This window comes from Copadichromis virginalis, linkage group LG3 (assembly GCF_057382275.1).
Source record: "Copadichromis virginalis isolate Kocher_CV1m ecotype Utaka linkage group LG3, C_Virginalis_male_GT1.1, whole genome shotgun sequence".
In the NCBI taxonomy this organism is placed as follows: domain Eukaryota; kingdom Metazoa; phylum Chordata; class Actinopteri; order Cichliformes; family Cichlidae; genus Copadichromis; species Copadichromis virginalis.
In genome coordinates this window covers 2,041,568-2,053,531 of record NC_140620.1, presented here as the reverse complement: position 1 = coordinate 2,053,531, position 11,964 = coordinate 2,041,568, and the positions used below count along the sequence as shown (strand labels likewise).

General features: G+C 45.7%; 1 protein-coding gene across 3 annotated transcripts; it reads left to right on the top strand.

The window, feature by feature from the left end:
* Nucleotides 1-2,070: 2,070 nt before the first annotated feature.
* On the top strand, nucleotides 2,071-5,821 carry LOC146712269 (uncharacterized). 3 transcript variants are annotated; one of them, XM_085452054.1, is made up of 7 exons: nucleotides 2,071-2,141; nucleotides 2,823-2,898; nucleotides 3,004-3,072; nucleotides 3,156-3,266; nucleotides 3,351-3,387; nucleotides 3,662-3,738; nucleotides 3,837-5,821. In XM_085452054.1, the coding sequence occupies exons 1-7, from the start codon at nucleotides 2,127-2,129 to the stop codon at nucleotides 3,851-3,853; spliced, it is 402 nt and encodes a 133-aa protein (XP_085308180.1). In that variant the 5' UTR covers nucleotides 2,071-2,126; the 3' UTR covers nucleotides 3,854-5,821. The 3 variants fall into 3 exon arrangements, with proteins under 3 accessions (XP_085308180.1, XP_085308181.1, XP_085308179.1); XM_085452055.1 differs by lacking the exon at nucleotides 2,071-2,141 and adding an exon at nucleotides 2,151-2,282; XM_085452053.1 differs by lacking the exon at nucleotides 2,071-2,141 and having other exon boundaries at nucleotides 2,151-2,898.
* Nucleotides 5,822-11,964: the final 6,143 nt, after the last annotated feature.

The following is an 11,964-nucleotide window of genomic DNA, read 5'->3' as shown; positions in this document are numbered from 1 at the left end:
TGTACAACAGCTCATATCTTCAGTCGTTGTGTTTTTGTGGTTCAGAACTGCTCAGTCACACACAGAGAAACGAGCTTCCTCCATTCTTCATGAACACCAGCGAATGCTCCAGGAGCAAAAATATTCAGTTCATCCATCCACTTCTGCTTATCCGGGGCCGGGTCGCGGGGGCAGCAGCCCAAGCAGAGAGGCCCAGACCTCTCTCTCCCCAGCCACCTCCTCCAGCTTATCTGGGGGAACACCAAGGCGTTCCCAGGCCAGCCGAGAGATATAATCTCTCCAGCGTGTCCTGGGTCTGCCCCGGGGCCTCGTCCCGGTGGGACATGCCCAGAACACCTCACCCAGGAGGCGCCCAGGAGGCATCCTTGTCAGATGCCCGAACCACCTCAGCTGGCTCCTTCCAATGTGGAGGAACAGCGGCTCTACTCTGAGCCCCTGCTGGACGCCCGAACTCCTCACTTCTATCTCTAAGGTAGAGCATCTGCATCACTCCAGCTGCAGCACCAATCTGTCTGTCAGTCTCCCGTCACTCGTGAACAAGACGGATACTTAAACACCCGCGCTTGGGACAGGAACTCGTCCCCGGCCCGGACTGGGCACTCCACTCTTTTCCAGCTGAGGACCATGGCCTCAGATTTGGAGCTGCTGATTCTCATTCCCAGCGCTTCACACTCGGCTGCAAACCGTTCCCGTGTGAAGCCACCAGAAACACATCATATGTGATAATGTAAACAGAATTGGTCCTGCCACTGAACCCTGCAGAGCTCCATAAGTAACCTCAGCGTGTGAAGAGGACTCTCCTTTCACATGATAGATGTTAGATAGATATGATTGCACTGAAGGCTCCACTGGGGTCTAGCCGGACAAACACACACAGTGTGATGAAACAAAGAGCACGTCTGCAAACAGACACCATGGAAACTGTGTGTAAATATTTATCACATCCAGATGTTTGCACTGACACAGTGAGCAGATCCAAACCATCTGCTGCTGTAAGGTACACTCATCAGGAAACCAGACCTCGGGTCCACTCAGAGCCTGTGTCTGTGACCTTTAGCGCGTCTGTAGAGTTCACAGTGATTCTGACTCCTCGCTGCTTTACAAGACGCAGCTTTTATCTGACTAATGATGACAGATCCATCAACACAAAACTTTCTCTTTACTGCAGTGGGCTAAATGTCCACTGAAAGGGCAAAGTCACTCGCTGATATTTTTAACTCTGTGAAAGAGCGCTGGCTCATTCAGGGTAAGGTGTGGCGTGGTGTGGCTCAGCTGCAGGGCAGGGGTGGAGCAGTGGGTAGGGTGTGATGTCAGGGAGGCGGACTCGCACGCGTGGCCCCATTATCTATTCATGTTTCGCCTGATAAAGATGTTGCTGCGACCTGAGGAGAGGGTGTGGTGTGTGTGCTACAGAAGCAGGGCAGGTGGAAAGCCAGCCAATGAAAAACGTGCTGTTGTCGGCTCATTCACTGCCACAAAGCACTTTTAGCAACTTTAAGAGTCTAAATACATCTTTAAGCACTTTTTGAAACAGTTAGTTAACACAAACTAGCCATCCATCAGTAATGGTGATAGGCTCACTCATACTTCACAGGAAGTGACCTCATCTTGGCGCTCTACCGTTTGTGGCATCCTGCAGAAGTCTTGGACCAACATGTTTGTTTTGATATAAAAGGAGTCTAAGAATTTCTGTGTGATCTCAGTCTGAACAGGTGAAACTAGTTATTCCTGACAGGTTTGCACCTTTACCTGAGTGTGTAACAAAACACTCTCTTCAGTCAGCATCACCTTTAGTCCCCACTGCTAGGAGCACCTGGACAGCTGGACACAGGTAGAGTTGGCCCATGTTGTCTCCTTCCTGTCATTAAAGGTCTCTCAGAGACAACAATTTACACCTTTAATGACAATAAAGCTTCAGTTAAACAGTCACACTGCATCTGTTAGTGCCGGAGTCTCTGCCAACAGTCCTTCCAAGGAACTTTTTGCCCCTCCCACTTTGCTGATGTAATGTGATGACTCAGGAGTGTTCCTCATCTTAAAGTGGAGCGCAAAAGCATAAAAGAGGTCATAGCGTGCAGGGTCACTCATTCGATCACTTCACACCGTGACAGCAAGGAGACGACAACATGGACGGTCTGCAGGTGAGTGCTGGGCAGGTGACGATGGCAGGAAGCCTGAATAAGTCTGAGAGCAGAAGAAAGCGCACACAAGGACAAGCATGTACAGCTTTAAGAGAGGAGTGCCAGCTCACTGAAGATACATGAAGTCAGAGGAGGAGGAAGGTGAAGGGTTAAAGGAGTCCTGAGATGAAGACTTTTCTCTGATTTTACGACTGACTGCAGATTTAAACACGTTTAATGCAGTTCAGACTTCTTCACTCTCTGGAAGTCCATGACAGGAGGTGCCTGGTCTGTGGTTTTTGCTCTGCGCTGGTCTGATATGGTCTGTGAGTATTTGTGACTCCTCAGATCAGATCAGCTTGTTCTGGCTCGTTTTTTGCTGATACGTGCAGAGGGGTGGAGCCTCATTCTCAGGAATCCACATTTGTTGAACTTTGTTTCTGTCTCCTAGCAACAGGGTTTGAACTGATTGTTTACAGATTAAGATTAGGTGAACATGTGTCTAAAGTTGGATCGCTGAATCTGGTTTCTATCCAGGTGTGTTTGTTACCTTACAGGACAGAGCAGATTGGGCTAATAGAAAGGACTTTAGCTTCAGGTATACTCAGGGTATAGCTTCAGTATAGCTCAGGCAGGTGCGCTATAGTTATGCCCTTCTTACCTGACACTTTGTTGTCCAACTGTCTATGTGTCTTATCCCAGGTGAGCATTGCATGTCTGCTGGTGAAGATGACCTTTGTACAAGGGGTTGCAGGGAGCTGTCCCACCTGTGCACCAGGTAAGGAGTCCTAATGTGTGTTCTCCTGCAGCTGAAGCTTTGACTCAAACAGATCTACCTGTGCACACCTGCGCATGTCTCTTAGCTCATGTGTGTGTCTCTCAGGTTTCTTCCTAGTGAAGAACTGCTCCAAGACTGTAGGGATCGGGTGCAAAGACTGTACTGATTGCTCGGGTAAGAACACTTTCAGTAAAAGGGCTGGACTTACCTATTTGCAATCAGTCACTGCTTGATTTGTCCTCCTATGTGTCCTCCAGCTTTACATCGGGACACTCTATCTGAGTGCACGCAGTGGACTGATGCTGTGTGCGGGAACCAAACTGTGACCACGGTGACAGTCACCACGGTGACCACTGCTGGACCTCCTGGTAGGCTCACCTGTTCATCCTTCTTCTTCACACGGCTTGAGAGGAACCTGAAGTTCTTATCACTGTCCTTTTTCTCGTCCACAGTCTTCCCTGGTGAAATGTGGATCATCCTAAGTGTGATGTAAGGATAACTCTCCTGTAATTATTCAGTGGCCTCTAATCACTTTTTAATCAATCAATCAACACTCTGTGATGAGCTGTTCATCTGTTATTGATTCCTTTCTTCATCTGATCCTTTTAACCTACTAGTGCTCAGTGTTTTCTCTTCCTGTTTGTGTTTTTGTATTAAACGGATGAAGGCTTCTGATTGGATGTTTAGCTGGACTTAGTTTTATCTGCATTACAATTGGTTCTTTTTTGAAGGGGTGGGGCTAACTGTGTTTCTATATCTGCAGATCAGTGTCTGTGTTCCTGGTTCTGGTGCTCGCTCTGGTTCTCTCAATGCTATCCCAGCGATACAAGCAAAAGAAAGGTAACAATCTCCACAATCTCCACCCCCTCAAACATCCACCTGCCCCTCAGGTAACAGGCCCTCTGACCATGTGACTCACCTGCTTGTTTCTTCTGCAGCTTTGTACCTGCCCTGAATGAAAGCAAGTCATTCTGAATGCCTCTCAGCACCAACGTCTTAGGGACAAGCCACTGTCCATGATGGCCAAAGCAGCAGATCCAGCTCTCAGAAACCAGAAACGTGGAGTCCAGGTCCAGGGCAGGTTTAGAGTCCAGGTCCTGGGTGGATTAAAGACCAGGTCCAGGCCGGGCTCATGAGTCCAGGTCCAGGTCGAGCTCATCATTCCAGGTCCTGAGTGGATCAGAATCCAGGTCCTGGGTGGGATTAAAGTCCAGGTCCTGTCCGGGGTCAGAGTCCACCTGTAGACTGGTTTGATCCACCCATTATACTTCACATCCAGGCCACCCTATAAGAATACAAATGTAGACCAGGTGTAGACTAGGTGTAGTTCAGGTGTTAAGTAAGGTTAGAGTCCAGGTGTAAGACAGGTGTAGACTAGTTGTAGCCAGATGTGGCGTAACTGTAGACTAGACGTAGTCCAAGTCCTAGGAAGAATTTAATTTCAGGTGAAGTCTGGGTCCACTTCATTAACACGTAGCCCAGGTGTAGCTCAGATGTAGCTCACACATAGACCAGGTGTAGCTCAGATGTAGCTCACACATAGACCAGGTGTAGCTCAGATGTAGCTCACACATAGACCAGGTGTAGCTCAGATGTAGAGAAAGTGTAGCTCAGGTGTAGCTCAGGTGTAGCTCACACATAGACCAGGTGTAGCTCAGGTGTAGCTCACACATAGACCAGGTGTAGCTCAGATGTAGCTCACACATAGACCAGGTGTAGCTCAGATGTAGAGAAAGTGTAGCTCAGGTGTAGCTCACACATAGACCAGGTGTAGCTCAGGTGTAGCTCACACATAGACCAGGTGTAGCTCAGATGTAGCTCACACATAGACCAGGTGTAGCTCAGATGTAGCTCACACATAGACCAGGTGTAGCTCAGGTGTAGCTCACACATAGACCAGGTGTAGCTCAGATGTAGAGAAAGTGTAGCTCAGGTGTAGCTCAGGTGTAGCTCACACATAGACCAGGTGTAGCTCAGGTGTAGAGAAAGTGTAGCTCAGGTGTAGCTCAGGTGTAGCTCACACATAGACCAGGTGTAGCTCAGATGTAGCTCACACATAGACCAGGTGTAGCTCAGATGTAGAGAAAGTGTAGCTCAGGTGTAGCTCACACATAGACCAGGTGTAGCTCAGATGTAGCTCACACATAGACCAGGTGTAGCTCAGATGTAGCTCACACATAGACCAGGTGTAGCTCAGGTGTAGAGAAAGTGTAGCTCAGGTGTAGCTCACACATAGACCAGGTGTAGCTCAGGTGTAGCTCACACATAGACCAGGTGTAGCTCAGGTGTAGTTGTTTTAGTCCAGCTGTAGGTGAAGATAGTGTAGTGATTGTCCCCTCTGTCAGCCAATCAGGTGTTGGAGCGATTCCTCACCATCTGGTGATGTCACTTCCTGTTTACTTACCATGTCCTTTTTCTAAATGTTTCCCTCTGCTGGTGGATCTGGGTGCTGTAACAGAGAGTCTCTATAAAATAAGTCTGTAATTTGTCACAGCTCACCCAGAACCCCCCCTCCCCATCCTCCCGATCAGCTGTTTCATTTCCTATATGTCCCATAATGCAACTTTACCTCTGCAGAGGCGACAAGCTGAGAGTAACGTGTGTAAAATCAGTGGAATGACCTTTAACCCTTTCACTGTGAGTGTGAGATGTCTGGATGAGCTATTTCAGTCAGTAGTGATGCTTATTTATTGATTCTGGATCAATAAATCTGATCACCTCTGTAAACTGAGCGTGTTGTAAACCTAAATCTCTATTAAATGTTGAAGTCATTCATGTACTTGTGTGCTCCTGTTTATTCAGAAATCTGTGACAGTTTTATACTTTAAACTTTCTTTGGCACTTCAGGTGTGTATTAGATAATCTGCTGTATGAACAGAGTGTGTGTTTGTATCACATAATAAACTCTAAACTAAAAACATAATGACTCTCGCCATGGATTCATCTGTTTTATTGTAAGCTAGGAGGTTGTAATGTGACGGTACAGGCTCACAGAAGAAGATTTACTGTTTCCAGAACATGCTGTAGGTATTACAGGTACTGCACTGCAGTGGTTTGTATCATATCTATCTAATAGACTCCAATTTGTGCATGTAAATGGAGAGTCCTCTTCACACACTGAGGTTAATTATGGAGTTCCACAGGGTTCAGTGCTAGGACCAATTCTGTTTACATTATACATGCTTCCCTTAGGCAGCATCATTAGAAGACATACAGTGGGGCAAAAAAGTATTTAGTCAGCCACCGATTGTGCAAGTTCCCCCACCTAAAATGATGACAGAGGTCAGTAATTTGCACCAGAGGTACACTTCAACTGTGAGAGACAGAATGTGAAAAAAAAATCCATGAATTCACATGGTAGGATTTGTAAAGAATTTATTCGTAAATCAGGGTGGAAAATAAGTATTTGGTCAATAACAAAAATACAACTCAATACTTTGTAACATAACCTTTGTTGGCAATAACAGAGGTCAAACGTTTACTATAGGTCTTTACCAGGTTTGCACACACAGTAGCTGGTATTTTGGCCCATTCCTCCATGCAGATCTTCTCGAGAGCAGTGATGTTTTGGGGCTGTCGCCGAGCAACACGGACTTTCAACTCCCGCCACAGATTTTCTATGGGGTTGAGGTCTGGAGACTGGCTAGGCCACTCCAGGACTTTCAAATGCTTCTTACGGAGCCACTCCTTTGTTGCCCGGGCGGTGTGTTTCGGATCATTGTCATGTTGGAAGACCCAGCCTCGTTTCATCTTCAAAGTTCTCACTGATGGAAGGAGGTTTTGGCTCAAAATCTCACGATACATGGCCCCATTCATTCTGTCCTTAACACGGATCAGTCGTCCTGTCCCCTTGGCAGAAAAACAGCCCCATAGCATGATGTTTCCACCCCCATGCTTCACAGTAGGTATGGTGTTCTTGGGATGCAACTCAGTATTCTTCTTCCTCCAAACACGACGAGTTGAGTTTATACCAAAAAGTTCTACTTTGGTTTCATCTGACCACATGACATTCTCCCAATCCTCTGCTGTATCATCCATGTGCTCTCTGGCAAACTTCAGACGGGCCTGGACATGCACTGGCTTCAGCAGCGGAACACGTCTGGCACTGCGGGATTTGATTCCCTGCCGTTGTAGTGTGTTACTGATGGTGACCTTTGTTACTTTGGTCCCAGCTCTCTGCAGGTCATTCACCAGGTCCCCCCGTGTGGTTCTGGGATCTTTGCTCACCGTTCTCATGATCATTTTGACCCCACGGGATGAGATCTTGCGTGGAGCCCCAGATCGAGGGAGATTATCAGTGGTCTTGTATGTCTTCCATTTTCTGATGATTGCTCCCACAGTTGATTTTTTCACACCAAGCTGCTTGCCTATTGTAGATTCACTCTTCCCAGTCTGGTGCAGGTCTACAATACTTTTCCTGGTGTCCTTCGAAAGCTCTTTGGTCTTGGCCATGGCGGAGTTTGGAGTCTGACTGTTTGAGGCTGTGGACAGGTGTCTTTTATACAGATGATGAGTTCAAACAGGTGCCATTCATACAGGTAACGAGTGGGGGACAGAAAAGCTTCTTACAGAAGACGTTACAGGTCTGTGAGAGCCAGAGATTTTCCTTGTTTGAGGTGACCAAATACTTATTTTCCACCCTGATTTACCAATAAATTCTTTACAAATCCTACCATGTGGATTCATGGATTTTTTTTTTCACATTCTGTCTCTCACAGTTGAAGTGTACCTCTGGTGCAAATTACTGACCTCTGTCATCATTTTAAGTGGGGGAACTTGCACAATCGGTGGCTGACTAAATACTTTTTTGCCCCACTGTAGCATACATTTACACTGCTATGCAGATGACACCCAGCTCTATCTGTCCATGAAGCCAGATAACACACACGAATTAGTTAAACTGCAGGGATGTCTTAAAGACATAAAGACCTGGATGCTAACTTTCTGCTTCTTAATTCTCAGCAACCATCTTTTATGAACTCTCTTAACAAGGTCAAGCAGAAAAATCAAGATGATTGAAGGTTTTTTATGGGCGATCGTGGCTCAAGAGTTGGGAGTTCGCCTTGTAATCGGAAGGTTGCCGGTTCGAGCCCCGGCTTGGACAGTCTTGGTCGTTGTGTCCTTGGGCAAGACACTTCACCTGTTGCCTACTGGTGGTGGTCAGAGGGCCCGGTGGCGCCAGTGTCCGGCAGCCTCGCCTCTGTCAGTGCGCCCCAGGGTGGCTGTGGCTACATTGTAGCTTGCCATCACCAGTGTGTGAATGTGTGTGTGAATGGGTGGATGACAGGTTGTGTAAAGCGCTTTGGGGTCCTTAGGGACTAGAAAAGCGCTATACAAATACAGGCCATTTATGATGAGGTGATAGCTTATCAGTTAACATCTCCTCGATTGATCATCTTAAAACTAATAAATCTCCTGTAACTGATGGTTAGCAACCTTTCTCTGAAGAGCTAGCTCCATTACTGCTAGACGTTATATTAGAGAGGATTGGAAAAGGCTCTTTATCTCCTGCACTAACAGAAGACATAATCCCCACACCTAATGTGGTTATTGATAACTGGAGACCTTATTGAATGCAGACGACAACATTTTTGCCTCAACACTGGCTTTTCTGGAGCCGATCATTGATGAAACCCAATCTGGTTTCATGAAAAACTCACTGTAATCAACATTTCTATGCCCTGGTGATAGCCTAATCCTGTGCTTGGACGTTTAGAAGGTCTTTGATATGTTAGAACTTTATATTTCAAAGCATTGAAAATGTTGGCTCTGGTGACTTCTTCTGTCAAGCTGTTAAAACATTGCATTTTACAGGCTCCATAAGATTAAGACGGTGAACATCCCCATGATTCAAGCTGAGTCGGGGGAGGAGATCAAGACTTCCACTGCTTTAATAAAGACAATGGATTTAAAACAACATCCACTCCATCCATCCTCTTATCTTCATCAGGGTTGGAGGGGGGCTATCCCAGGTGTGATAGGGCGAGAGGTGAGGTAGACCATGGACAGCTCACCAGCCTATCACAGGACAAACAGTGAGACAGACAACCATCTGCATGGCAATGTTCCCTCTAAGCTGCGCACTGCCGGCACGGTCTCTGCACACAGAAAATCTGCGTCGCGCACAAAAAAAAGAAAAATCTAACCTGAATTGAAATTAAAGTAAATACCTTAACTATTCTGTTTTGCAGTGTTAGTCAGTCAGTGACTGGCTGCTCCCATGTGGGATCAGAACGATGCCACCTTATCCCATAGTCCAGACATGGCATTTAGTCGTTTAGGAAGGGGGGAAGTTTTAGGAGTGACGGCGTGTTTTGAGATGTGAGAGACTTGAGACGTTTAGCGCAAATCTTGTGTAGTTAGTGTGTAGTTAGTGTGTAGTTAGTGTGTAGTTAGTGTGTAGTGTAGTCAGTAGTGTTGTTGTGTGTCAGAACAATGAGGCGACTGCTGAGTGTTACAGGTGTTACAGCAGTGATACATCTGCTGCTGTCAGGCCTGCAGGTATCAGGCTGTTGTTCTCCTTCATCTCATAGTGGACAGAAATTATTTTTTGGAGCGGCACAAATAATTTGTGTGGCATCAGATTTGATGCAGAACAGCTGATTGTTCTGTAAATAGTTTGAAATGTTTATTTAAAAAACACCTTGGCTGCATTTTTAGGTAAACAGCTGCAAAACACTTTGTTGTTTGCATAACTCAGTTACTTTTTTGAAGAAGTAACTATATAATTAACTGCCCAACATTGGTCATTATTTACTGTATGTTGCAGACAGAGTTACAGACTCTCTCCCAGACCACAGACTCAGAATACAAGTCAGAGCTTTATTAAGAAAATATATATATATTTTTTTACTTCCAATAGTGTTAACATGCTACAGGTCATGGACAAGATTTTATTTTTCGTTGTAAGTGGGCTAAAGCACTTAATTAAAAGTAGTGTAACGTGAATGCTGTAATTTGATTACTTTAATAAACATGTAACTTGGATGGATTGGATGCTGGCGTGACCACAGTGCACACGTCTGCTGTTGCTCACAGTGGTCCAAGGGCCGCTCAGGGAGTTTGTGTGTTCGCGCAGACACGTGAAACATTACAGGGAACACTGCTCACGGGTAATATAAACCAACTAACCAAGCCCACTAACTGTGGGAGAAAACCAGAGTAGCCACTGCAAACGCAGCCGGACTGTGGGTCTGAACCAGGACCTTCTTGCTGTGGGGCAGCAGTGCTAACCACAGCACCACCGAGCTGTCGACCCAGACTTTAAGAAACTAGGAAAAGTATGATTACAGCTCGGTACTGCTTCTTCTTTGTGTTGACAGGTTGAACACAGCAACCACCAGCAGCATGCACGTGGTGTGTGCGGGTGTCTGCCTCTCACAGTGATTCTCCTCGCGTGTGATCTTGTAACATCGGGAGTCCAAACACTAAGACACTAACTGATACGATCACCATAGAAACGTGAAATCACTTAGTTCACGTTCCATGTTAGACTGTTGTAAGCGTCACACCCCCCAGTTTCAGTTTACTGAGCGAATTGATAAACATCTGTAACCACCAACAACTCTCAGTAAAGACTAATAACGAAACGAAGCAGCAGCAGGAGGCGTTGTTGCGGCAACCAAACAAATAGCGTTACCGTGGTAACAGCAACGTAACTCGGAGAGTTTCTGCTGACGTGCGCGTCATCAGCCCTGTGCGCAGAGGTGAGAGGTCACGTGTCTGACTCACCCGGATGAACCTCATTGATCACCGATGTCAGAGACTTATTATTAGGACTTAAAGTATTCACTAATAAGAACATGACGATAGGTAACACCGCAATAAAGGACAAACAATTTAATAATAAGTTCATCTCTAATACCTCTAATACTACAATGTACCCGCCTTCACATCTAAGGATGTTCTTTACTTTATGGACAATCTGGATTCTGACATCTCAGATGTTGTCATTTTGTAATAGTGCTACGTAAGTTTTTATTCATTTATGTAAGTGGAAGAATGCGTCTCCTATGTTTGCCGTCATCTTGAATTACTTTTGTCAATATTTTAAGTCACTTAAGCTTATTCCAAATATGAACCAAAAAACTGCTGTACTATAAATACTTGCTATTCTAATTTTCCTGCCTGTGTCAAAAGTAGTGATGTGACGTACTGTATCGAGGCTTCGAAGCGTGTGTCAAGTAATGGAGGGGGCGTTTCCGCGAAGCGCGTATCGAGGCTTGCTTCATTTATGGGAGGAGCTGAAAATGATGACGTCCGAAGCCTCGCTGCCCGGCTGTACCACGTGACTGGTTCAGGAAGCGGTTCGAACTTTGCCGCGAGCTATGACAGCGATATAAACCCTCAGACTTCATTCAAAATGTGGGCGTTTGATGGAGAGTTAGAGACAGTTTAGGAAAAAAAGAAATCGCCTACGACCTGCCACAGTGGACAAACTGTTGTTTTTAAATAAAAACCAATGATGTGTCCCCTAAACACTAATCACTGTCCTTGCCTCAATGTTACAAAAGCACAACCACTGTCCACACCTCACCTCACAGTATATGATCATTTCCATCTTAGGCATTTCCAAATGATCATTTCCCATACTGCCACTATAAATATACACAGTATACTGCCATCACTACAATATACATGTTTTACACACTCCTTTTGTTGTTGACATTTACAGGCTGTGTGCAAAAGGCCACACTCTTCAAATTCATGCCAACTAATATTTTTACGTCCAGTAGGTGTCCTGCTAGAGCAAATGAAGCTTCAAGAAGCTTTGCGCTGGGATGAACCAATTGGATGAAAAGCTTCAGTGCTTCATGAGGCTTCATCTGCCCATCACTAGTCAAAAGGTCTATGTTCCTTATTTCTTTACCCTAGAAACTTTTATTTTCTCCCTGTAAAGTTATAAAAAAGAAAAAGACTTATTATTAGGGCGTTTCATGTTTTAAATAAACTTTATTTAAAGTTTTTGAGCGTCCCCCTGGCGTGCACGCGCCTCCGCACATGCTCGTTCTCGCCGTGTGTCGTCACGTGCTGCGATTGGCTAAAAGGACACCACCCAGTGTACAG